The sequence below is a fragment of the Ixodes scapularis genome, unplaced genomic scaffold (assembly GCF_016920785.2).
Source record: "Ixodes scapularis isolate PalLabHiFi unplaced genomic scaffold, ASM1692078v2 PGA_scaffold6__148_contigs__length_123643588, whole genome shotgun sequence".
Classification (NCBI taxonomy): Eukaryota; Metazoa; Arthropoda; class Arachnida; order Ixodida; family Ixodidae; genus Ixodes; species Ixodes scapularis.
In genome coordinates, this window is record NW_024609881.1 from 75276055 (window position 1) to 75303869 (window position 27815).

The 27815-nt window shown below is 48.5% G+C and overlaps 1 protein-coding gene across 1 annotated transcript; it reads left to right on the forward strand.

Moving 5' to 3' along the window:
* Positions 1-27069, forward strand: LOC121048643. Its single transcript, XM_040505211.1, has 6 exons — positions 1-190; positions 13142-13246; positions 15406-15513; positions 17095-17183; positions 26973-26990; positions 27064-27069. Exons 1-6 carry the CDS (start codon positions 1-3, stop codon positions 27067-27069), a joined length of 516 nt encoding a protein of 171 aa, XP_040361145.1.
* Positions 27070-27815: the final 746 nt, after the last annotated feature.

The window sequence follows — 27815 nt, forward strand, 5'->3', positions numbered from 1 at the left end:
ATGGAGTACTTCGTGTACGTCAAGTTTCTTTTCGACAAAGTAAAGAAAGTTACAACATCCGGCAACGTCAAGAGGTTCCATCCAGAGCACGCACAGGACTTCAACCCTGGAGATGTATACAGCGTCTACTGGGAAGGAGATGACAGGACGCGTGGTGGTTACTACGAGGCAGAGCTTTTACACATGACAGGTAAGCGGACCATTCATAACGCCAGTTTGGTTGGAACTTGGAACCTCCTCTCTACCTTCCCCCGTCTATGGCGTACTCTCAGGCGGTTATATTGTCATAAGTTATATTGTGAGTGTATTAAGAAACGTAGTGTCTAGAGTAGAGCACTGCACGGGCTCGGGCCAGCGCGAAAGCCCGAGCCCGGCCCGGCCCGCGCGAAAGCCCGAGCCCGGCCCGGCCCGCGGGCATGACTCGGGCCGGGTAGCACGTATATTTTCGGGCCCGGGCCGGGCTCGGGCTTGAACAAAAACGTTTTCTGGCCGCGCCAGCTCGGGCCGGCCCGGGCCGTACCTGGACAGTCGTGTTCCATAAATTCTAAATTGTTGATAACAAAGTTATCAACAATTTAGAAAGTTAGAAAGAAAATTCTAATTTCATCGAATAAAAAAACTAAGTGCAAAGTTATTCCAGTCTAGGCAGCTGCGAAGGTCTTTCCAATACACATCCTCATCCAAGATGGCCTAGCGTATTGGTTTGGTCACCCCGATATCTTTCATGATTAGTCGCTTGCAGTGCTTCCTTGTTGAGAAGGCTATGCAACGAGAGGGTGTCTCGCCCATTCTTGTCTTACAAGCCAATTTAAGTGTTGTAAAATTTCTTTTGCGTATCTTGAGTCCTGTTTTTGTTGGAGCGCAGCAGCAACTATGTGAGTATGTTTCACATATTTGATTATTTTCCTGGACATCTCATAAATTTCTTCCAAAACTTTCAGGTGCATGATATCGTTGAGGAGCAGGTTCAGTCCATGTGCTGCACACCCAATGGTTACAATGTGTGGAAATTTTTAAGTCGGCATATTTATTGTGTAAACAAAACTTGGTCCCAGTTTTCCGGCTCGGGCCGGGCTCGAGCTCATATTTTAAATTGCCATCGGGCTCGGGCCGGGCCCAGGCGATGTCCCTACCAGGCCCGGTTGGGTCGGGCCAGGCCTAGAAATAAAACATTCTGTTGGGCTTGGGCCGGGCCTGGGCCGTGTCTACTGGGCCAGGTTGGGCCGGGCCTAGAAATTCTGGCCCGTGCAGTGCTCTAGTCTAGAGTACAGGGTGTCACAAAAGAGATTTTGTTGTGTTCGTCCGTTTTTTTATCGTTCCCCATCTCAGGGTTTACAAGATGTCGATTGATTACCAGCTCGCCTGCACTCTCTCACTGCTTACAAATTTACACATTTTTTTTTACCGCAAAAATAAACTAGGCATCGCCGAGCGCTCATTCTCCGCTCAAAGGTAGCACTAGAGGTCACAACCAGATGCCAAAGTTTCAGCCCGATCTGATTACTTAATCAAAAGTTATAAGTACTTTTCTGAAAATTTCAAAGGGAAAATGGCGGCCGACGGAGTTTTCGAACAGATGGGGCTCTATGGCACCAGAAACCGAAAACGGGCAAAAATGGGCTCCCTTTTCCATTGAAATTTTCAGAAAATCACTTATAACTTTTGATTAATTTATCGGATCGGGCTGAAACTTTGGCAACTGGTTGTGACCTCTAGCGCTACCTTTGGGGAATGAGCGTTCGGCGATGCCTAGTTTATTTTTGCGGTAAAAAAGACCGTGTAAATTTTCTTTTGTGACACCTGTGCTGAGCGACAGCACTTTTGCAGAGCGTTCAAGTGCTGTCCGACGGCGCTCCACTCGCGCCTTCAAGTGCCATCCGAAAGTCTTGTGTAAAGCAAATTGTCAAAACCACATTAACCACATTTTTTTTTTCTTGGCCTGTCAAAATTTGTTTTTTGAAGCTGCAGCGTATCTTAGTGGTAAAATGTCTGCCTCATACGCAGTGAACTCGGGTTCGATCCGCAGTGTTATCATACTTTTTTTTTTCTCCAACATTGTTTTGTTGGGGGCATTTGGCAATACTTTGCAACATTACTCTTTTGGGGAAAGCTATAGGCACTATGTCGTGCATTTCAACCGGAAATGGCTAAATGCACTATGCAAACTCATATAAAACATATGTTTACCACAAGTTCGTGAAGCAGTGGCATAGCATAGTGGCTAAGGTGTCTGCTTCATATGCAGTGGGCCCCGGTTCAATCCCCAGTGTGTGCATACCTTTTTTTTTTATAACATTCTTGTTTTTTTTTTGCGTTTGGCAATATTTACGACATTTCCTTTTCACAATTAAAGGGACTCAGCAATCGTATATAATCGTCTACCTTTTCTGCAGTTTCCACGTCTCTTAGGGTTTGGGCAAGCCAGCGGGCATGGAGAGAGTAACTAAATATCAGTGCGTCATATTCTAACCGGATGACGCAGAAACCTCCCTCTTATGGGGGCAACTTGCGGTGCCAAAAGCGCGCGATATGTGACGTCTTTGGTCCTGGGCTTACTACTTGTCATCCGCTAAAAGCTTCTTTTTAGTCGAAATACGAAATATAAGTGGCGCGAACCGTATTAATTATTTATGAAAGCAGTTTTCCTTTTTTCAGTGTTTTAGATCAGTAAAGAAATGAATGCAGGTGATACGGAAACAAGAAATGACCCGTCGACATACCCGCCACCAAGCAGTGGAAAAGGCGGCGCGTACTAGAAAGGTGTAGAGGGATCAGGCACCGACAAGAGGCGAGCGTAGAAAGGTCCCGGATGTATGCGGCGGCGCTGCGGTCGTGCTCGAGGATCCGACCGGTTCCGAGCGTTCCAAAGGCCTTCGGCGAGAAGGGTTGACTTGCGGTTTTGCCGTTTGGCGGTATGGCAGCGCGAAGTGGCTCCCGTTCTGAACTGATTTCTACCCCGTGTTTGTGGTTGTTTGTGGTCAATGAAGTGTTATGCCCAATTAGTCTTTAATCTCGCAGCAAATGCAATGCGAGCCGCCCTGGCCACCCGCTTTATACAGCCTATCCAGAACATGCTTTAGTGGCACCCTCTCCAGCCGTCGACACGGAGGGCGGCAGCCGTGGGTGCTCCATGAGCTCACTACCCCTCCTCTAGTTCACGGCCACTCAAGTCAAGACCTACGACATCATGAAGAGGTTATATTTTGCTTGTTTTTGTAATTTTAATTTGCCTTTAACTTAAAATAAAGTGAAGTTCGAGGAAAGGAAAGTTTCTTTAAAGGGCAACTCCACTCCATTTTTACGCTTTTTTGGGTTATGATCTGTTTAGTCGAAGTCGGCGACCCTGAATCACGAGATATAATTTGTTTTTCGGTAGTGTGTATAGTTTTGTAGATATCGCGAATCTAAATATCGTTCCGGCGGCACGGCGAAACCGAAACTACCGGCTGAAGCAGCTTAGCAACACTGATATTAGTGGCGCGTCGTCGGCATGGCCTAGTTCTGGTCCCGCGCCGACATTGCCGGAGCCGACGCACCGACAATGTCGGCTCAGCCCCACGTGGAGTTTCAAAACAGAAGTTAAGTCACACATTTTCTTTTTTTACCGCTTCACTTTGTTAATATGCACCAAAAGTAGTAAGTTTGAGTGTGTATTTATAAATTTGCCGGCCGAAAAGCGAATCCGACTGCCATAAATATGACGCGGTCAGTGCCAGCGCAGCGTGACTGTATTTGTTTCTTGCTCGCGGACCGAGAGAAAAAGAAGTAAAAGGAGATAGATGGACAGATGTATCCACAAGCGATCTAAGTTGATAAAGCTAAGGTGCCTTTATGTGCACGCTAGTTAAATCAGCCGCGACCTGCTGCGTCCGACCGATTGTGCCGGAGCAGCCGGCGGACGGTACGCGAACAGCGACGACACCACATCGTTCTTTAAAGACGCATATTTTGTGGAGAAACCCGGAACAGTCAGCAGCCGCAGATCCCGTGTAGATGTCTCATGTAAAGTGCTGGGAGCAAAGCTTCGCGTTGGAGCTCAAAGTCGGCGGTCTTCCGAAGTCCATCCGGCGAACCGCACCGACCCACACCTTGTGTCTCTTCCGGTCTCTTGGGAACTGGTGGAACCGCAGCTCCGGGTTGCGCACCGGATTGTCGGTGCAACCCGCAGCACTACAAGTCGTGTCGACATTGCCCAACGCGAGTCCTGCGAATCTCTCCGGCTCCACGACACGCGCGTGAGCGAGCAGTACCGCTTCGCTCTCTTTCGCGCTGTCACGGAAGCAATGCTGGAGTTAAATGAATTGCTTGGACGCTAATAAAAATAAGAGAACACAGGATAACGTGGTAACACTCTTGCCGTCAGCAGAATCGCAGAATGCCACGGAAACGAAGCGTCCGCGGCGTCCGTATAGACGCTTTCAGCGAGTTAGTTACTCGAGCTGCCACCAGTCGGCGCGCCCTTCGCGCGCTTTCCGGGCCGCCATAGCCGACCTTGAGTTTCTCGCCGTTGCTCCGCGTTGTGTGCTGTACAAGCCACTACCGGAGCTTCGTTTTTGTGTTTTACGTTCCGCGTTGAAATCTCGTATTTTCTTTAAGTCTTTTCGGTATTTAGGATTTTCATATAATCATTTGATATTTATATTTCGACATAGCTCTTGTATTTTCTTTTTATAGAATGGAATCGGACAGTGAATGGGTCGACGAAACAAAATTATGAGGCTTCAATGACCATGTAAGTTCTTCCCATTCTCACGTTTTTGTTGCGACATATGTAATGTGTCGCAATAATGTGTTGCGACACATTATTGCGACATATGTAAATCGCAACTGACGCAGTAAGGCTATCACAGTCGTGCTTCTCGCTGCATGTGCGCACTGGTTTCCATAAAGCCGACCCGCATGTAAGCGATTTAGCGTGCGACAAGACGAACGACGGAGATTTTTTACCGTCGCCCGTCGTATCGCCTGCTTTTGGGATTTCTAGAAAACGTAGCTCACCGTCTTGGTCGCTTGCTCCGTCGCTTCCATGCGGTTTGCCTCGTCGCGCGACTGACTGAGTGAGAGCGAAGCGGGTCGCCGTCGCTTATCTGGTCGCTCGCCAAATCGCTTACATGCGGTTTATACTCAATTAATTTCCATCCACACAGCATTGAACCATTGGCGCTTTGATATTTAGTATAAACCGCATGCAAGCGATTCGGCGAGCAACGAGACAAGCGACGGTGACCCGCTTCGCCGTCACTCGGGCAGACGCGCGACGAGGCAAACCGCATGGAAGCGACGGGAGCAAGCGACCAAGACGGTGAGCGACGTTTTCTAGAAACCCAAAAAAACCGAGCGATGCAACAGGCGGCAGTGAGAAATCTTCGTCGCTGACTCTCGTCGTTCCCGCCGTCGCTCGTCTCATCGCACGCAAAATCGCTTACATGCGGGTCGGCTCTACGGAAACGAGCGCGCACATGCAGCGAGAAACACGACTGGACTGCCTTACTGCGTCAGTTGAAATTTGTATATGTCGCATGGGTGTTGACTGCCCTTTATTAGCGAGAAAAACGTTAGAATGGGATGAACTTACATGGTCTCTGAAGCCATAATCCTGTATCGTCGATCCATTCGCTGTCCGATTCCATTTCATAAATAAGAAAATGCAAGAGCTATGTTGAAATATAGATATCAAATGATTAAATGAAAGCCCCAAATATCGAAAAGACCTAAAGACGACACACGATTTCAACGCGGACCGTAAAATAATGCGAAAACAAAGCTCCGGTAGTGGCCGGTGCAGCACACAACGCGGAGGAACGGCGAGAAACTGAAGGGCGGCTATGGCGGCAGGGTCACGTGACGTCAAGATGGCGGCGCCCATGAAATGTTGCCTGAAAGGGTCTATACGAGAGCGTAGGACTAGACCTACGTCATTGCCCTGTGTTGCTTCACTAGCTCACCCGGTGCCAGCGTTGCTCACCCGCTTTCGGGCCGCTAACCGAGCCGGGAGAACATTTTCAATATTGGTTTTAATCGGTAATGCGGCGTCGGTTTGACATGATATTTTGGGTATGACCGTATTTTGGCCCCCTAAAGCGATATCAGTCATTTAGATAGGGTCGACTTTTTGAGTGGAGTTGCCCTTTAAGTTACTACGTTCAGTGCGCTCAGATTCGGTGCAAATTAAAAACCAGTCAAAAACATTGTTGCGAAACCCCTTTAAGACAAAAAAAAATTAATGTTGTTGACGAAATTTTGCATAACTGAATGGTATGGGACTCCCTTTCCAGAGGTGCAAGTGGGGACAGCGGGGCCTGGGTTGCCGGATGGAAGCCTCGAAGCGGCGTGTATGGGTTAAGTTTTGTAATTAGCAGCCGCACACTGTCGCTGCGAAGTGGCGTGAATGCAAGCGGGGGGAGGGGAGGGGAAGGAACGCGCTCACCAGTGATACACGCGCTGTTCGAAAAGGTTGACCCGAATTGCATGAGCTTTCCGCATAGTGCGTGTAGCCCTTTCTGGCCAAAGTGCACAACATAGTGCGTATAGCTTTACTCTTCTTTTTTGCTATTAACATTGAAAAAAAACTAATGAATGTTGTTGATGAGATTTCGCTGAACAGAATGGTATGGGACACCCTTCCCCCGCTGGACGGCGCGAAGCAGCGTATACGGCGGGGCCAAGTAGGTCAATAGTTTTGTAATTAACAGCCGCATACTGGGATACACGTGTCGTCTGACTTTTTTTCGGACGACGCTTGCAGGCACGAGTGGAGGACCGTCGGGCGACACTGTAGACACAGCCATTAAGAAAACTCGCATTGAGAGGCTGTAAACTATGTTGCGTCCCACAAACATTTGCAGCACTGTTAAAAAGCCACCGGTGCGAGACCGTAGTCTTGTAGTATAATTTTTTGTTATCAGAACATTATTATTAGCACTGGCCCGAACCATACCCTCGTGCCAGTGCTTTTGTCAGTACTGCAGACGTATAGTTAATTTTCCTGAATTTTGCGATTTTATGAAAAGGGCGAAAAAATTGGACACATGAATAAGTCACAGGATGGACACGAATCCACGAAATATCATTCCCAATCGCCAAATTTTCTGCCTGCGAAATATTCCCGAAATTTCGCAACAATCCCGAAATACCAAGCTTGTGAAAGTGATGTCATTTACAGTGTGTCACTGCTGTCCAGTCGTGCCACACAAATTCAGAATGCTGGGACATACCTCACCACTCCTGTGTTAATTAATGAGTATACTAATATAGTTGTTGCTATAACGTCATTCTGTGAATTCATCAGATGTTAGCTTGCGACGAATACCCAAACCTGGTTTAACGTGGTAAATGAGGGTAATTGAACCACCGTGCAATATGCATACTCGGGCATTCTTTTTGCTGCTTTTAGAGACTAAAGAAGAAATGGACCACTTTCTCAGGGAGAAACGTTCAGCCACGAAGAAGAGGAAGGTGTCATCGGAATCCGTAGGTGCTCATTAAACAGTTCGGTAGAGCTAGTAGTGGTTATGCAGGCTTAGGTTTATGCTGATGAGTACAGTAGAACCTCATTGATATATTTTTCAGGGGACCATTACGATCATTTTGCTAGAAATCGTTTCCAACACAATACCTGACAACTGCGCTCATTCACGTCTAGCAGCGACCAAGTTTCCCAGCTCCTGCTCCTCTCCCCAAATCGAACCGGGCAGCGCACTGAGCCCGCCGCCTTGTTATTGGCTCCATCTATAATTCCGACAAGAGCGAAGCCATTGACGTTCTAAAACTAAACCACACGTTAGAGGCCGGCGCATTTAAACCTTTAAATTTTGAAGCTGGTTGAGTTACCCTAAACAGACTTGGAGCGGCGATAATGATAACTACACTCTAGTGCCGTGGTAGCTGCATGCTCGTTGGACCAGTCAACTATTGGCCTTGCACCGCGAGATCACCTCGTCTCCACATGCACACAGGCAGAAAGCGAGGTCAAGCGATAAGAAGCAGACCGTTGATTGGTCCAGCAAACGTGCAGCTTGCACTGCGCTGTCAGCTTAGAGTGATCGGAGTATAGCTGATATGAATTCAAACAAATTTGACCCTGGATTCACTTCAGTACTTAAAGGGACCATGAAATGACCTTTTTACTTTTTCCAGATAACTTTTATATTAAACCGTCAATGTTCACTGAATGCCGAACAGGCATCCGTTTTCGTCTCGGTTTATTAACTTTTACACAAAAAATTATTGAAACATCGACTTTTTCATTCTCTCCAACTGACCGCAAAAGAAGCCGTGACGTAGACCGTTTCCGGAACCGGAAGTTCTCTCGGCAGTAGGAGAATGGGAGTGTTAGCGGCAACGAGTTGGGGTGCGCCGGTAGGTTTTACTGCGCTGATGTCACCGACGTATTTCCTGAATCGGCGCCTCTCATCGCCGCATCGCAGCTGAGCGAAATTCAATGAGATATGTTGCGCTACAGCGACAGCATGGGACTAGTCCCATACGCCGGTATGCCTGTTGGGAAGTGCAGCGAGTCTTGTCACCACCCCGTCATTGTTGGCAGAAGGACCGGCCCGTGTCAGTCGTTTGCAAAGCGACGTAGATGGCGTTTTTCGCGGCCTCGGAGATGCAGGAGCGAGCCGACGTTAAAAAAGATACGTTTGAACTACGAGTGTCAGCAAGAGCCACGTAAATACCTGTTTACACTCGGAGCGGACGCGCGCGCTTGATGGAAGTCTTGTATTCGCGCTGTTGGTAAGTGCTTCGGGACCGTTCTTTTACGATTGCAACTCGATACTGACGCGACACTCGGCAAAGAAAGGTTGGACCGGGGTCGACAGTGACGTGCAGTCTGTCAGAATAAAAATGGCATACCAATAACAAAGTGTACATACCGTGTTACGAAGGCAATCCATACGGCGTTTATTTCAGCTCTATATCACACAAAACAAGAAGATAGAATCGACGAGAGTCCCTTTTCGACGAGTGTTCGTCAACACTGCCTCGGAAAACAAGGGGAAGAGATTGACCTCCTCACCTCTTAATCTAGAATTGAGGTCAGTGATCAAACTATAATATGGGAAGGGTCCACAAGGGTCGCGCGGGCATATTCCATTTAGCACGCCAGCCGGTCGTAGGCAGACGGTCTTGCGACGAAGCAACGCAGCGCCGAGTCGGAATGCCTGCTAGGCCTATACGCTTCGTCGGAGTCGGTGAATACAGCGTTCTTGTTCGTCGTGGTCTGTTTTCAGTACTGTTTTCTTGCTGCTTGAAGTCGGCACGCGCGGGAAGAACACGTAGAAAAATAAACGTTCAGTCAGTCAGAGTTTTGAGAGGAAGGAAAACAAAGAAAATAAATGTTCGTCGGTCGCCGTCACCCAAGTAGCTGGCGGCCCTGCCCTACTGCGCACGCGCAGTAGTTGCTTCGTTTACCACACGATAGATGTCGCTTGGCTCTCAGCATTATCAAATTTGGCAATTTTCGCCACACATCTCTAATTATGCTACAAAATGTGGATCTGAATATTATTTAACAAAACTTTTAGGAAACATTCGCCGGCTATTTATTGTTTACGATCGCGGTGCTGGTGAGGTAGGCTCTTACCCAATAGGCGATGTGGATTCGGCTGACGTGCACCGATTCTGCGTATGCATCGTAGTGAACAGGCGAAGGAAGGGAGGCGCAAAAGAGTCCAGTTTTCTTTTAAAAGTTCTATAGCAAATAATTTTTTTGGGCTCCCTATTTTTGTGTTTTTGTGTTTCTTTTCACACCTTTTACGACGTGCGGTGGATGAAACTCGATTTTAAAATCATTTCATGGTCCCTTTAAAAGAACCCAGCAGAGAGGTGCATGTTGCCAGTACAAGACTAAAAGTCCGCTGCATGCGGCCCAAAAGCGCAATGTTGGCTGTGTCAGCAGTGCCAGGTGACAGCTTTTGGATGTAACAACCGGGAAAGCAATTGTAAGTAACAGGTGGTGAACCAATACATTTGCCTTAAAGGGGCCCTGCAATCATATTTAACCGACTACCTTTTTTGCGGTTTCCACGTCTCTTGGGTTTCGGGCAAGCCAGCAGGCACGGAGAGGGTAACTAAATATCAGTGCGTCATATTTTAACCAGACGACGCGGAAACCTCCTCCACCGACGGGGGCGACCCGCGGTACCGAAAGGGCACGATATGTGACGTCTTTGGTCCTTGGCTTACTACTGGTCAGAGCCGCTAAAAAGCTTCTTTTTAGTCGAAATACAAAATATAAGTTGCGCAAACCGTTTTAATTATTTATAAAAGTAATTTTTGTTCAGTATTTTAGATCAGAAAAGAAACAAATGCAGTTTATAAAGTACGGAAACAGGAAATGACCCATCGACATACCCGCCACCAAGCGCTGGAAAAAGCGGCGCATACTAGAAAGGAGTAGTGGGAGCAGGCGCCGACACGGAAAGGTCCCAAATGTATGCGGCGGCGCTGCGGTTGTAGGGACTGGAGGATCCGACCAGCTCCGAGCGTTCCGAAGGCCTTCGGCGAGCAGCTTTGTCTGGCGGTTTGGCCATTTCGTGGTATGACAGCACAAAGTGGCTCCCATTCTGAACTGATCTTTACCCCGTGTTTCCTGTCGTTTGTGGCCAATGAAGTGTCACGCCGAATTAGTGTTCAATCACGCAGCAAATGCAATGAGAGCCCCTCTGGCTGCCCGCTGTATACAGCCTATCCAGAACATGCTTTAGTGGCATCCTCTCGCGCCGTCAACATGGAGTGCGGCAGCCCGTGAGCGCTCACTAAGCTCACTATCCCTCCTCTAGTTCATGGCCACCGAAGCAACCAATGACGTCATGAAGGAGGTTATTTTTTTTGCTTGTTTTTGTAATTTTAATTTGCCTATAACTTTTAAAATAAAGCGAAATTCAAGAAAATAAAAGTTTGATTAAGTTACTACGTTCAGTGCGCTAAGGTTCGGTGCAAATTAAAATTTAGTAAAAAAGTAATTGCAGGGCCCCTTTAATAGGGGACCGGTGTTAGTGAATGTAACAGTCGGGACTACATATCAAATGAGGTTCTATATTTTTTAAGCCTTTCTGTGTCTCGACTAAAGAACATGTGCCCTGCTTGAAAAGAAAACAAAAAAGTTGGCATTCATGCAGCAGATTTTTTGTGAAAGAATGACATGTCTCGATTTATATTTGCCTCAACATATTGGTACCAAGCCATTCATTTCAATTTCAGTTTTCGAAACCACTGAAAAGACTACGCATGGCTGCCAAGGCCTCTGTGACCGATGAACTGGTTCGAGAGATCTCGAAAGAAGGCCACTCCAAGCACGAGCTCGCAGAACTCCAGCGTGAGAACTCCCGGCTCAGGAAGCTTAACATGCGCCTGCAAGAACAACTGCTTGAGCGTCTTTCAGTAAGAGGTACGCCCCAAGGAAAAGCTTTTGTCTTTTAATTATTTGGCATATACACATATGCTTCATTTAATGCAAGGGTGCAGGCAAGCTGGTTCACTACTGACGTTTTAGCCCCTGGAGAGCGGGGCAAAGAAGGGACGGATAACACAAATCTCAAAAAAGCATTACGTGCCTTTCACAGTGCTGGTTTGTGATATCTGTCCCCTCTTTTCTCCCCTCTACAGGGTTCAAATGTCAATATGCTTTAGTGCTGGATGCAGGTTAGACATTGCACAACAGTTGCTATAGATGAGAAAACTATGAGATTGCAGGTCAGAATAAAATGAAAAGTATTTTATTCTTTCCAAATAATGGAATAAAAAGCCTGGATAGTCCAGCTTTGCCTCTCCCAGATTGGTTCTTTCACTTAGGTCAATGCTAAAAGTAAATTGTGGCGGTTTTCTATAGACGTTTGCAAATAGAGCTCTCTGGCCGCCGCCATTTTGCGAATCGAGCGACCTCTATCAGCCAGAAATATCTGCCACCCGCCTGAGCTGTGGAAACCCGGTCAGCGTGACTCCCCACCTGCATTGTGCATTCGGAGTTCGCCGGCCTTTCTTGAAAGCTTTTACTTTATTTGCCTGTTTAAGATGCTTAACCTTTGTGTGTTATCTTCCACTGCGAGAACCAGGGAAAAGCAGGGCTCGTAGCCTGCTCGGCCTTCGCAGGAAACGAACGAAGAGAGCGAACGACAAGCGGCACGTGATGCATGCAGTTCGACGTTCTTGGCGGATTATTTCCGTTGAGATAATCTCCACAAAGCTTTCCTGGCTATATTTCGGGTCTGCGAAAAATAGCTGATGGGGTCGGGTCCGGGGTGTGGGGACGGAATAGACACGTTCGTTCATTTGCTTTGAAGCTGTGCAAAAAAGCAGCTCTCTTCTACACGTGCCCCAAAACACGCCGTATTCCGTCCGATCGTCGTGAATTGACTATTGTCGACACTGTATATTGGACATTCTGTGTTATTTGAGACCTTTCTCAAATCCTATTTGGATAACGCGGCACCGTGGGGTACACACAATATATGTTGTTCGATTGATGAGACTCGTTGAATTTCATGTTGTGGGCGGGGAATATCCGTGCAGTTCGGATATCCTGTGCGGTTAAATATTTTCGACGGATAAGACCTTTGCAGATTGACACGGCTGAGTGTATGGTGCCATAAAAAGATAAACTTAAAATGAAACAAACATTCCAGTTGCATTTGTTTTGTCACGCACAAACTCACCAAAACATCTTTCATTTCATTGTTTTTGTTCCCAAAAATAGTACAGTGCATTCTTAAAAACTCCGAGAAATTCTATTCGCCATAGAACACAAAATAAAATATAATACAATACAAACAGAGCTGCCCATTGGATGCACAAATAGATCAAAATGACTAGCACTACGCCATCCCACCTTCAACGCTACAAAGTGTGCTGGTACGTTTTGGAGTTCTTTTGCACCACGACGGCTATGGATGACAGTGCGCTATTTGATTCGGACCACTCTTCACGCACCCTTAGTGTCTCAGCTTTCGAGTGGACCACTGATTATCTCACTTATGGGTCTATAACTAACGACCGGCCGCTTGATGACCTTCATACGATCATGTTCGTGCTGCTCTGAACTATGAGCTATTCTGATATGAAGTGCACTAAAACAGGCTTCTTGTTTCAAAAATTGCCTTTAAAGTTACAATGGCTCGTACGCTCTGTCTTACTCTTGCAGACTGTGAGTGCCACCAGCGTCGCACAGCACGGGCAACGGAACGGCATTGCCCACCCGAGGTGCCGCCGCCCCAGGATCTTTCTGACTGTGACCAAGAAGTGGAAGGTACAGTAAATCTCCTAAAAGGAAAATTTTAAATTATTATTTATAGCCGAGGCATTTTTTATTGTGGATATGTTTGTTTTGAAATCATTCCTATCAGCACTTAAGACTTAAGACACTTAAGAGCTACGTTTGTGGCTGCTTAACGTAATAACCGGCACATTGAGCGAGTACGCTTAAACAAGGAGCTCACACTCGTTTTCGCTCTTCTCCATCAGAGGTTGTAGTGATGATCCTGTATGGAGTTGCCACATTTAATTTCTGAAAGGCTCTAGTGCAGCCAACTGTCGCCAATGGTGCACCAAGCAAGCAGCAGCGAGGCCTTGTTCTTCAGCAGCACGCATCCTCGACTTTGCTAGTAGGATGACTGTTCCAATGGATATTCCTTGGTAATTATTTAAGATCTGTGTTTCATGTGTGCGACCGACTTTAGTTCCGATCAGACGCGAGTTGTTTTTGTACAGAGGTTCTTGGCGTCATTTCAGTGCCCCTTCCCAGGTGCGGAGTGAGGGGTTTTGAGGTGTGTAAGATGTGCGTGGCGAATCCACTAGGGAAAAATGTACCCGTGTTTTTGGGAAACCTAGTAAGGCTGAAGCCCAATATCATTTCTTCAGTTAGTGTTATTCTGTATCCATTAAGTTCACACTCTTGCGACCGAGAAAGACCAGACCGGTTTTTAAGCCTCTTGCGACTTCTTAGGACCAGCTCCGCTGCAGCGCATCCTGTCCTAAGAAGTCGCAAGAGGCTTAAAGGGGCCCACCAATAATTTTTTGACCGGTTTGAAGTTCGCGCTGAAACGGAGCTCCATGAAAGCAGGAACACCGAGGAAAAAAAATATTACAGAAATTTGCAATATCTTGCGAGTTATTAGCAAAATAAATATTGCAGAAAACAACTTTTAATAAGCAAAACATTGCGCTTCATGACGTAAAATGAAACAGTTCAGCGATTGGAGCAAAGCGGTTGGCCAATTGGACGCGAGTTTGGTTGATTGCCCGTCGGCCCCGTCGGCCCGGTTGGCTCGTCGGCCATTAGGCCTAGTTGCAACCATCGTAGCTTTGGGATCGGGTTGCCATCATCGATGAATTTACAGGGCTTATCGGATTTTGAGGGCGGATCTGGGCGTCGCGCCGTACGAGGACACTCCACGCAAGCGCCGCGTCTCTGTCTCAGTCCGCGTCGACAGCCGCGGAAGACTCGTCTCCCGCAACTCTGCCACCGGAGTTGCGGGAGACGGGCGAGTAGGAGGTACAAACTGGGGAGCTTCGCCGCACTTCACTCGAACAGTGAAAAGTCTGTCACATCACTAAAAGAAAATAAGGGTTCCCCTCGCTCCTCTTACTGCTTTTAGTTGACCGGGACCGGGGGCGCACAAGTGAAAATTCGATGCACGTTGTCTGCACTGATCACTTGTCGTCTGCTTGCGATGGTACGTCGCGGGCGCCGCTGGGAGGCGCGCATGAGCGACAAGGCACAAGGCGTTGTTTTCGCCCTTTTTGAACTTTACTTTGCAACTTTATTAGCTCTGTAAGAATGACTTGTTTGAGAAATAATGACGGATAACGTGTGATATACTTTATTTCACTTCAAAATTCCTGGGACGGCTCTCGCCAATCACGAAACCCAGAGAATGTGACGTATAGTGAAAGGGAGCGCCGTTTTGCGCGCGCATTCGGCATCTCGCGGCGCCACCGTCGGAGGAGGTGTTTCCGAGTTGTCAAATTAAAATATGACGCGCTAATATTTTCAAACTCTTTCGTTGTCCATTGGGTTTCGGGGACCAGTAGCGTGTAGAAACCGCAAAAAAAAGTCGACGCTCAAATACTGTTGGAGGGCCCCTTTAAAGACCGGTCTGGTCTCTCTCGGTCGTACTCGGTTGCAAGAGTGTGAACGAGCCTTTAGACTCCACTTTGAAATGACTCACTCATAATGCAATATGAAATTGTACAAAGCTTTGTATGTCATTTAGATCGGAAAAAGTTAAGCACGTCAATCGTTTCATCATCGGTTCATTCTAAAGTTCAATCAAATCGAAGGATCACCTGCCCAATCTCATTGGATCTTTTTTTTTTCTTTTTTTAACATGACATGAGATTTTTCTAGAAGGATGAAGCGTGAACAAATGTATGGGAAAAAAAAATAATGGTCCCTTCCTCTTGCAGTCTGTGAGCTTAACCAGCCCGTCGCAACACAGGAGGCACGCCGCTCACACGAGGCGCCGCTACCGCTGCCACCCCAGCGCTTTTCCCAACAAGCTCGGGGACATGAAGGTACAGTAAATCTCAATCGCTTTTGAAAATGCAATTGAGTTGCTGCGACATAGCTTTCATCTGTCCTTTCTCAGTTGCACACACCATGGCATCTTGTGGAAACCGCTTTAGTAGCAGCTTCTACAAATACGAAATTTAAAAGAGGAAATGGGACCCAGTTTTTCAGCCCGCATGATATGTTTACAGTCGAGTCCACTTATAACGATACCGTTTATAACAATATATCGGTTATAACGATGAATAACGATAGCACCGTCCACTTTTATATGCTTTCAATGGTAAAATAAACCGCTTATTACGATGCTCCAGGGCTGCGATATCAGATATAGCGATTGATTCCGGTTACAGCGCGCGCCAAAAATGCCAGCCACCGCTGGCTCTCCGCGGCATGCTGTGCCCCGCGCCACACATCCCTTCCACCCCTCAGAAAACGACTCGACTGCGCCGCTTGCTAGGAAGGAAGCGAGAGGAGGAGCAGCTTTCCTTCCGAACTCCCCACCCGGAGCCGCCGCTTTGGCCTCGTCCGCGCGCCACTGGCGCACTCGGCGCACTGGCGCCACTCGCTTGCTCACTCGACTGTTGTGTGCTCACTGCTTAGATTATCTTTCTCCGACTTTGTTTTACGTTTCACTGCGGACGGGGCGTCATGGCCGATGTGCCTGCGGCGCATTCTACGCAAGATTGGGTCTGGACAACTTCCTTCATACAGACGATGTTGTGGAAACGTCCGAGTGCCTCAGTGATGAGGCGATTGTCGCGCGTGTACGTGCTGCTGACAGCGGTGAGACCGACGACTCCGACGACGCGGTTGAGGAGCCTACCCAGGTACTGTCATCGCAGGATGCCCAGCGGATGATACAGTCCCTCCGGGACTTTGTTTTCGCGAAGGACCTCCCGCTAACCTACGTGGAACATCTAGATGCTCTAGAAAAAGAAGTGTGCCAGCTTCGCGTGAATCAATCAAAGCTGACAGACTCTGGCTTTTCTGCAAACAAGTAGTTGCACTTGCACTACCTTACTTGCCTGCAAATAAAATGTTTTGATCTCTCTTTTGACTTTTTTTTCTCAACCCGCTTATAACAATTATCGGTTATAGCGATGGTATTTTCTTGGCACTTGGATATCGTTATAAGTGGGCTCGACTGTAGAAGAATAAGGCGAAAAAAATGTATTATCTATGAACACTTAAAATTCAAACTTTTTTTGAAGTCTATTTTAAAATTGAAATTGCAAAAAAAAGTGCTCTACACAGAATGAGCTCAGAGCCCTGGCAGTTTGAATGCATAAAAAAGGTAATCCTGACCTTATTAGTGAAAAAAATCTGCAATTTGGTAAGCAATTTTTTACTTTTCTAATTGCGTAAATTATGTCAATAAAGTTTGGTCGTAATTTACCCACCAATATTAGAAACATTTCTGTAAAACGACAGCCTGGTAGCTCCTTTCTAAGTGCCCTAAATACAATAAATAAAATAAAGTTAAACTCCAGAAATGAAGATGGCAAGTGTGAGACTGCCGCATTACGTGGAGATTCGATTTAGTTTGCTAGGAAATATTTCCCTGTATTTTTGACCATTGACAGAGCTGCAACCTGCCATGGGACCTCCTGTATGCCGGGAGGAGGCCCCTGCCGTGGAGAGAGCAATTGGTGCAGTCACAGGAGACGGCAAGGTGAGAGCATCTAAAATTCAAGCAGCATGATGTGGGTTTGCTGACTGGAATCTTCCATAGTGCACTTCCTCTAGTAACTATCGGACAGATACCCCCATCTCTTCAGAGCGAACTCAGTGCAGAAAGCATGCAGGTGCAGCACTGATCTGACAAATGATAGGTGGTTGATTCTACGAGAGATCGAGCCTGCAGGTCCACTCAACATTTTTATTTTTTCCGTTTTTTTTTTGTATGTGGCATTTTCACTACGAGTTGAAAAATGTTTCAAGATTGTGCGACGGCCGTGCTCCCACTGCGGACTGCATTAGTTGCCACCTTTGTGGTCCTGTGGAAGGCAGGCAAAGGGTAGTACGCCAAAAATGTTTCCTGTTTATGTCCACTACACACCAAAGTTTATGTCCATTGCATGCAATTATTATGTGCTTTATGAATTAAAAAATTCACAACTTTAGACCAGGTACGACAAGTACACTCATTTTCAGGCCTTCTACCAGAATATGTATGGCATTAGCGACTTTGAAAACTATACATAACATAGGCCAAGACATCTAAATTATTCCTGCAAAATATGAACTTCGAATAAAAATGGAAACATAAAAAAAAATATTTTAGAAAAAAAAAAACATTTCAGAAAAAAACTTGGGACATATTGAAAAAACAAGCAAAAAAAACGGTCTCGATTTTTTTAGAACTTTGGGGTACAACCCTGCTTAGGCCAGGCAAAAAGAATGTACAAAAACATGTTGCATCATTTGCTTGGTACAAAAGTTCTGAGTGGTCAAATTGGCGGTTGCAAAGCGCCTTGACTCTGGCGTTTTTCGCTTTACCTCGCTGCTGGTATCTTTTTTTTTTTTTTTTTGGAAAGAGTACAAAAAATTTTTGCCACAAATAAGAAATTTATTTGTTGTAGCTTGCTGTAATAAAAACTATTTTTCCAGAATTTTTGTTTTTAACTGTTTTTCTTGTGGTTGTTTCTTGTGGTTGTTTACGGGCACTCATAAAAGTTTGCGCTCCTTAATCGACACTTGGACTTCGCATGTCTCGTTTATTAAAACTGTAGGGAATAAAAGAATGACGCCTCAGGTACAAGGGTACGGGGCACTTGTGTTACGGCGAAGCCAAGGAGGCTTATTTACGTTTGCCAGTGAGGAATATAGGTGGTTCGCTGTCGCTGTCAGGAGTAAGATATGAGCTCACGTTTGCCATGGGGCAAACATACACATTTCCCTTGGCTCCGCTGCAACATCAGCGCCCCATACCCTCGTACCTGAGGCGTTGTGCCCTTATTCTCTACACTTCTAATAAACGAGATTCAAGCAGACTTCAGCCTAACTCCAGCACGAACAGTTGTCGATGCGCTACAACGACCTAAATATGATGGCTCATAAACGCCTCCTCCTTGAAGAATATTTAGAGAATCCACAACTTTGGGTGCATCAAGGTGGATTACTGTGACAGTTCAGCTAGACTCTTTTCGAATGCGCGGTGGCAGAGTTGGTGTTGGCGCGCCAGTGATGTCATCTGGACATTTGTGTGTTTGTGCATGTATGCCCAGGATAGGCACAGATGCAGAGCTTCACTGCACGTGAACTTTGACTCTGCCTGGTTCGTGGCCACTGGCGTTGGTCGTCAGCGGGGGAACTCGTCGGTCGCAACAGCATTGCGACCGACGAGTTGGGTCGCAATGCTGTTTTTGCCTGGCCTAAGGAGAGTTGTACCCCAAATTTTAACAAAAATCAAGACCATTCTTTTTTTTTTCAATTTAACATATTTTAAAATGTATTTTTTCAAAATAACTTTTTTCTATCTTTATATTTTTATCGGAAGTTCATATTTTGCAGGAATAATTTAGATGTCTGGCCTATATTATGTCTAGTTTTCAAAGTCGCTAAGGCCATCACATTGAGGTAGAAGGCCTGAAAGTTAGTGTTTTTGTTGCACCTGGTCTAAAGTTATGAATGTTTTATATATTACTTAATTCATAAAGCACATAATAATTGCATACAGTTGACTTAAACTTTGGTGTGTTACATGAAACAGAAAACATTTCTCACCTACCGCTCGGGAAGTCCGCGGTGAAAGCAAGGCTTCTGCACAATCTTGAAAAAAAAATTTTCTCGTATTGAAGACGCGTTTTGGAGAAAAAAAAGTTCAGTTTTGTGCGATGCATTTGTGTGTACATCACATATAAAAAAAAACCACAAAAGATAAAAATGTTGAGTGAACATGCAGGTTCGATCTCATGGAATCACCCAGGTAACATATGTAACAATACACCATTGATCAAGCTTTTTTAAAACAACTCGCTACACCTGTTTGCTGAGTTGCTATACAGTCCGTGGATGGTGATCGGCGCGCCGCTGTGCAGCCATTGGTGAAAGTAGGTTAGAGAACTAACAAGCATAACTCGCAGGTGTAGCCCTGTCTGCTTACGCTTCATCATCGTCTTTTCCACCTTTGAACTAATCGTGGAAGCGACCAGCCTTGCCTATTATGCACAGTGAATGTGATTCATCATGAATGTCACCCCGGGAAGGAATGATATAGGTACTTCTCCACTTGAAAGCCTGAAAAAAAAAAAAACCCTGACACCTTGAGGTCGGCAGGTCTTATCTGAAGACAGACAACGGACAATAGTAAATTCATGGTACACGCCGTAACCTCTCGAATTCAATAACCTTTTCTTTCTTTTTCTGTTAGGCTTGCGGTTGCTGACCCGCCTCCAAAAATAACAAAACGGGCAACGAACAGACAAAAGTAAATTCCAGGTAGACACTGGGACACCTGTGGGTCACTAATCTTTTTTCTTCCTTGTGTTCATCAACTCCTGTTCATAGTAACGAGACAAAGTTGCCTGTATTTACCTATTCCATCCCCAAAGTGGCCGTCCATAGTCTGGACCTGCGAGTTTTCATATTAACGAGGAACAATTGCATGGCAAGCAACCACCAGTCCCAAACGTTTTGTCTACACTATCGGGGTCTATGTTAATGAGACATTACTGTATAAGGGGTCAATCCATAACCATAACTAAAAAGGGCTGCCTCGCTAAAATCAGGAAAATCTGAGCCATCAAGCCAATCGTGTGCTCTACGGCATGAGCTGCTGCTCCTAGCACACTGGCGCAACGCAGTGAACTTCGCTGTGCTGGCACACGCTACTGCTGTGAAGCTTGACGCAGGCGACACGGCAAGGGTTCCCTATCTTACACCCATAGTACTCACGGATCCAGCAGAAAGAGAAAGAAAAAAGAGATAAACTTGCTTTTGCAAAAGTTAGACTCCTTCCCGAGCCGAGCCCAAGGTCATGCCCAGCTAGTCAAGACGCATGGTGCAGAGAGGCAAATTGAGGGAAATGGGTGGAAAACAAAGGGGGCTTTCACAACAGCCAGTCCATCTTTCCTTCTTTTTCTCCGATGCATGCATTCTGATGTCCTCGGTTTCCTTGCTTATACTAGCGACACTAGTTTATTTTTGCATGGAGTCCCAACAAGTTTGTGCACATTGGCAATTATGGTGTCGCTGCAAAGAAAGGTTTTGACTTGTAACTACAAGCTATTTCACGGTGTCCCAATTTGCTTTGACTGAAATTTGCACGTCGAACGTGCAGGCTACGTTGTCATTTTATTTATTTTTTATTTACATAGAGGCCTGCATCGCTGTTCGGCATTATAGCAGGGGTGAGGACATAAGATCCATAAAATTCTAACAAAAAACATTGAAACACAAACAAACTTGTATAAACGTTAAACACGTCCCTCATTAGCCAACCTAATCCATTCTATAGTTTTGGGAGAAAAAAGGAAACGCAAAAACATCAGTCCGCCGCATCAACTGAATTTTCAGCTGATGATGATGGTGGTGGTGGTGATGCCATTGCCACAATGTCAGTGATCTTGCGAGCATCAAGCTAAAAAGTAGAGAAGGGCAAAATGCTAGGATCACAGATGCTATGATAAGACAAACAGGGTCTCCTGAGAATATCAGCTGGTTATCATATTAACCTTGCCTCTACGATGTAGCCCTTGCACCTAGCCACTCTCGTCAAGCATCACCGCTCTGCACGCGTGTGCAAGGAGCAGCAACTCATGTAGCCGAGCACCTGGGTTGGTGTAGTGGCTCGGAAATTTCTTTTTTTTATAAATACCGTAAAATACCGGGCAAGCGCCCACTCAAGATTTAGAGATAATCGCGAAAAAATGGGGGATGGGCGCTTGTCTGGTCATCAATTTTACATATCAATGTACTATGCATATTTTCTCAGATCTTACAAATTTTGGTATGGGCGCTTAGTGTGGTATGGGTGGTTGCACAGCATTCTACGGTAGGCTCTTCATTTGAGGAAACGGACGAAAAGAAGCTTGACTGCCGCTTGTTGTGTGAGAGTTGCTTCTTGTCTCATCGAAATGCTTCATAAGAGTGGTATCACTTGCTAAAATTTCCCAGATCATATTTGTCTTCCGCAGTCCCCTCGAAAACGCACCAACAAGGTTTAACTGTATTTTCTTTCTTGGGCAGGTTCTTTGAACAAAGCATGACACTGTAGGAAATCGCGTACCGACGCCGATTCGCCGTTTCCCACGTGGTCCGTCAACAACCCGAGTCCAGCCTGGTTCTTTCACGGGAGCGGGATTCCGCTCCCAGTTTATTCGTACAACAAAACACAACGCTACAAAACACTTAATCTAAACTACAAATACACGCGACATTATACAAATATTTACAAACGCACGTTAAGACCAACGCTAAACACAAAGTAGGCCCTTAGGCCTCGCGTCCCGCGATATCCAGATCCGGTCGCCACCCACTTGCCTGCCAGTGCCTGCGTCTCGGTCGCGTCCGGAGTTCTTAGAGGCCTCTCGCCCCCTGCCCCACCGAGTATATCTATCGATGGGCGAGGAGGTTTCTCCTCGCCTGCCACGGGGGCGCCTGCAGCGCCCTCCAGTGGCTAGGAGAGAAAGCGGCGCGTCGGGAGCCGAATTCGAGATCCCGATCGACCCCGCGGCAACACGACCATGTGATCGTGTCGCGGCCAAGATTGGCCGAATGGTTTGATGGGCGCCCTCGTGAATTCACGGTACGCCATACTCCCCTCTCCTAAAAATCGAAGTACGCCGGAATTCAGACGTACGGCTAGGCTGCTGGGTACACCGTCGCTTGGTTTGGCCTGGAGACCCCCCCCCCCCCCCCCCCCCCACACGCACACACACACCGCTGGTCCCAGGGGTCGTCCTTACTGAGGTCCATCAGTTATCCCGAGCACCTCACAGTAGACTGTGTCGACTTCAGGTTGGCGGCGGCCTCCGGGGCAACGGGGTCCTTGAGCAGTGTGCCTGGCCACCCTGAAACTGGCCCCTCCACAGGGTGGTGCACCGGAGAGGGACTGTGGTTGCGACCCAGCTGCGACCGCCCTCCCGGAACGATGCGGGGCTGGAAGTCCAGTGTCACTGAGAACTGCACCCCGGCGTCCTGCGTGGCGTCGCGGACGTCCCACAAAGCTCCCCGAGCTGTGGTTCCTGCCGGGGAATACGCTGCCAGAAGACGAGGAGTTCAGCCCAAGCTGGTGTTTGTCCAAACGGCGACTCCTCCTTTCATCCTCTCCCAGAGAGGACCATTCGTGCACACCAAGTTGCGTCTCGAAGCAGCAGCCGCAGGGGCGATGACGCACAAGATGGGAAAAGTCCAAGGCGTGCGCCCAGCGAGGGAGCAGTACCCCAATACCAACAGCAACGCCGCACACAAAAACAAACAAAAAAAACATTCAAAGCAAAAACAAGAAAAACAAGCACTAAGGGTTCCGAGGCACCCTCCCCCATCCACAAAAAAAAAAAAAACAATAAAAAAAATATATGCCGGGAACGCCGATTTCGGATCGCTACCCTCTCTTCTTCCCTTTCCCGGGCCACGCACTCTACGAGGTTCCGATCCCATCGGGTTGCCTCCGGCTACGCGTGTTGTAGCTGTGCCGCGGTGGTCCCAGGAACTCCTGAGATCGTTGGCGCCCGCGAATGCCCCTTTGCGGCCGCTTGACCGGCTCATCCCCTTCCCTGGGGAAAAAGGGTTTCAGTTCGCCGATGTGAACTGTCCCGCGGACGAGATCAGAATTCTGGTCCCTCAGCGTGTATGTCAGTCGAGACTTCTTGGAATCGATGACAAAGGGGCCAACCCACTTGGGGGCCAACGCCGCCGAGAAGAACTTACTCGCATCGCTCTGCACGTGACTTCGCCTTTCCGAGCATCGAAGAAATCATCTCGAATCTGGGAAAGGCGAAGTATTTCACTACCCTCGACGCAAGCAAAGGCTACCTCCAAGTGGAGATGAGCCCGGGCGACGAAAGCAAAACTGCATTCGTGTGTCACCGAGGCTTGTTCGAGTTCACTCGGATGCCGTTCGGATTAACAGGTGCACCGATGACATTTCAGCGGTTGATCGACGGGGTGCTCGGAGATGCCAAGTGGCAGCACGCGCTCGCGTACCTGGACGACATCATTGTGTACTCGGAAACTTTCGAGGACCACCTTCGTCACCTTGAGGACGTGTTGCGCAAACTACGGATCGCCGGCCTCACACTAAACCCGACTAAAGCCCAAATTGGAGCTTCTGAGATCAGCTTGTTGGGTTTCCGGATCGAGAGAGGAAAAGTTTCCCCCGACGCGGACAAGTTGCGGGCGATCTTGGAGTTCCCAGTCCCTACCGATGTCGGGGGAGTGCGCCGTTTTCTCGGCATGATAGGATACTACCGAGCCTACATCCCGAACTGCGCAGCCATGCAGGCACCCCTCACGCAATTGCTGAGGAAAGCGGCTCCCTGGAGCTGGGAGGCGCCGCAGGAGGAGGCGTTCCTCCAGCTGACCGAGGCCTTGGCGCGTACAGCATCCCTCAAACTGCCAGACCTGAATAGGCCCTTCGCGATCCAGACGGACGCCAGCGACCAAGGACTCGGCGCGGTGCTCTTGCAGGAGACAGGGGGAGAGATCCGCCCGGTGGCATTTGCCAGCCGGGCGCTGAACCCGGCAGAGAAGAACTACACGGTGAGTGAGCGCGAATGCCTCGCCATCATTTTTGCTCTTAAGAAGTTCGATCATTATGTCGAGGGGACGGAATTCACGATCGAGACGGACCATATGGCCCTCGCGTGGCTCTCCCGAATCAAGGAACCCGCCGGAAGACTGGCGCGCTGGGCCTTGACACTGCAGAAGTACGAGTACCGAATTCGGTACCGGAAGGGCACGACAAATGTGGTGGCCGACGCGCTCTCCCGCGCACCCGTGGATCCCCCACCGCGCGAGGCAGCAGACTACGGGGGCGGGGCCATCCCCCAGGAGACGGGAAATCCCGCCTCGCGCTCCGCTCGTCACTGTGGCGGCGTCGCGCAGCTGGCTGAGGCGATTACCTCTCTGGGACCGGCGTTCAACCGAACGGAACTGTACGAAGCACAGCAGAGCGATTCGTTTTGTCGCGCTATCTTCGACCGGCTCAGGCAAGAGATGGATCCTGACCAGACGGGCGAAAAGACGCTCCGGCACTCCGGAACACCGAGAGGGCCAAGTGCCATCGCCCAGGAGTCAGACATCGAAGCAGGTGAGCTGGAATCTTACCTGATCGATGGGGACGGCGTCCTGCTGCGCTACTTCCCGGAAGAGAGCGATTCAAGTGAGTCGTTCAAGACCGTGATTCCCCGCGATCTCAGAGTGGCAGCGCTGCGTCACTACCACGATGCGGACGGTCACGGCAGTGCACCGAAGTCGTGGCATAAGCTTCGCCGTTTCGCTACCTGGCCGGGCATGAAGGGGCAGCTGTGCCGTTATGTCCGTAGCTGCGCAGTGTGCCAAGAGCGCAAGCCCAGGGGCGGCAGACCACTCGGCCTGCTCGAGCCCATCGTGAGTACGCGGCCATGGGAGATCGCAGCCTGCGACTTGATGGGACCACTGCCGCGGTCAAGCGGAGGCTATCAACATGTGTTGGTAGTCACTTGCCACTTCACCGGATTCGTCGAGATGTTTCCAATGCGGAAGGTGACAGCCAAGGGAGTCCTGAGCAGGCTGTCCGAGGTCTGGTGTCGCTACGGGTTCCCCGAGAGACTGGTGAGTGACAACGCCTCGATATTTTGCTCGAAAGTCTTCGCGGCAACCTGCCAGGCCCTCGGGATTAAGCATTGTAAGACTTCGTGTTACCATCCACAAGCAAATGTGACCGAGCGGCGGAACCGCGACATCAAGCCGCTGCTCGGGGCGTATGCTCGAAAGCAGCGGGACTGGGATCTGCATTTGGATTCGATTTCGTTTGCATTGCGGTCCAACCTCAACCGCAGCACTGGGTTCACGCCTGCGCTTTTGAACTTCGGCAGAGAACTCTCTACGCCGACCGATGCGGTTCTTCGCCCGCGACAGAGCGCGGCCAGAGCGGTGCCCTCGTACGAGGATTTCGCGACGCGCACAAGAGAGCGACTGTCGCGGGCGCTGGACGCCGCCCGTGGAAACAGGGCTCGCGCGCGGGCGGAGCAGAAGCACACCTATGACAAAGCGCACCGCGATGCGCAGTTCGAGGTGGGCGACACCGTTCTGCGGCGAAGTCACGTGCAGAGCGATGCGAGTAAGTTCTTCTCGGCGGCGTTGGCCCCCAAGTGGGTTGGCCCCTTTGTCATCGATTCCAAGAAGTCTCGACTGACATACACGCTGAGGGACCAGAATTCTGATCTCGTCCGCGGGACAGTTCACATCGGCGAACTGTCCCGCGGACGAGATCAGAATTCTGGTCCCTCAGCGTGTATGTCAGTCGAGACTTCTTGGAATCGATGACAAAGGGGCCAACCCACTTGGGGGCCAACGCCGCCGAGAAGAACTTACTCGCATCGCTCTGCACGTGACTTCGCCTTTCCGAGCATCGAAGAAATCATCTCGAATCTGGGAAAGGCGAAGTATTTCACTACCCTCGACGCAAGCAAAGGCTACCTCCAAGTGGAGATGAGCCCGGGCGACGAAAGCAAAACTGCATTCGTGTGTCACCGAGGCTTGTTCGAGTTCACTCGGATGCCGTTCGGATTAACAGGTGCACCGATGACATTTCAGCGGTTGATCGACGGGGTGCTCGGAGATGCCAAGTGGCAGCACGCGCTCGCGTACCTGGACGACATCATTGTGTACTCGGAAACTTTCGAGGACCACCTTCGTCACCTTGAGGACGTGTTGCGCAAACTACGGATCGCCGGCCTCACACTAAACCCGACTAAAGCCCAAATTGGAGCTTCTGAGATCAGCTTGTTGGGTTTCCGGATCGAGAGAGGAAAAGTTTGGTTCTTTCACGGGAGCGGGATTCCGCTCCCAGTTTATTCGTACAACAAAACACAACGCTACAAAACACTTAATCTAAACTACAAATACACGCGACATTATACAAATATTTACAAACGCACGTTAAGACCAACGCTAAACACAAAGTAGGCCCTTAGGCCTCGCGTCCCGCGATATCCAGATCCGGTCGCCACCCACTTGCCTGCCAGTGCCTGCGTCTCGGTCGCGTCCGGAGTTCTTAGAGGCCTCTCGCCCCCTGCCCCACCGAGTATATCTATCGATGGGCGAGGAGGTTTCTCCTCGCCTGCCACGGGGGCGCCTGCAGCGCCCTCCAGTGGCTAGGAGAGAAAGCGGCGCGTCGGGAGCCGAATTCGAGATCCCGATCGACCCCGCGGCAACACGACCATGTGATCGTGTCGCGGCCAAGATTGGCCGAATGGTTTGATGGGCGCCCTCGTGAATTCACGGTACGCCATAACACTCATGTTGTTATCTGCAGGTACATCTCTCGAACGAGGTGGCAATTTCAAAAAGCTCCTATGATACGCTCATGGCCCTCCAGAAGGACTCCCACTTCGTCAAGCGGGCAGCCGTAGCCATATGGTCCACCGAGGTGCTCGTTCAACGGAGCTTCACGGGAACGCTTTCCAATCGATGTATCGCAGGGGGAGGGGACAGGGTCCCACAGAAGCCGCTGACACCGCACAAGGTGGATGCACTCAAAAGTAAGCACATCATTTTTAAAAGTTCATTACAGGTGCTTTTCATATACCGTGGAACCTACTTTTTAACATTCAAAGCAGCGAATACCCGTGGCAATTTTTTTTTCATTGCTCACCTCGCACGGAGGTAGGCAAAACCAATGCATTGGGGAGAATTCGTCTGCTAGCGGAGACTCCGAGCTCGCCAGGGGCACTGCGATCACTTTTCGCCCGCGATCCGCGGGAGTTGCCAGTATTGGCTTACATGGTATTTGATATGACGCTGGCGCGGATGCAGGCGGATGCGATTGCCTGCAGACGGAACATAAAACAAGGTACTCTTCGCGACTTTTTCAAGTCCAATTAGACTCAATAAAGCTAAGTTTTGTAATCTAAGGATGATTAAACTGCTTTATTATTCGAACGCTTTTTCGGTTTTATGAAGTACAAAAAATTGCTCGACGACTGTAATTAATATATCTCCGTTAAATAGGCCCTTAATTGCACAAGCAGTCTTATTCTTCGTGGCCGCCAATTCAGGCAAGCTAATATCCCCTAACGCAATTCGCTTTCTTTAATACTTTTTTCACTTAAGTGGAACGGCTTGTATGTAACATAAAGGGTGGTTGACACAGTCATGC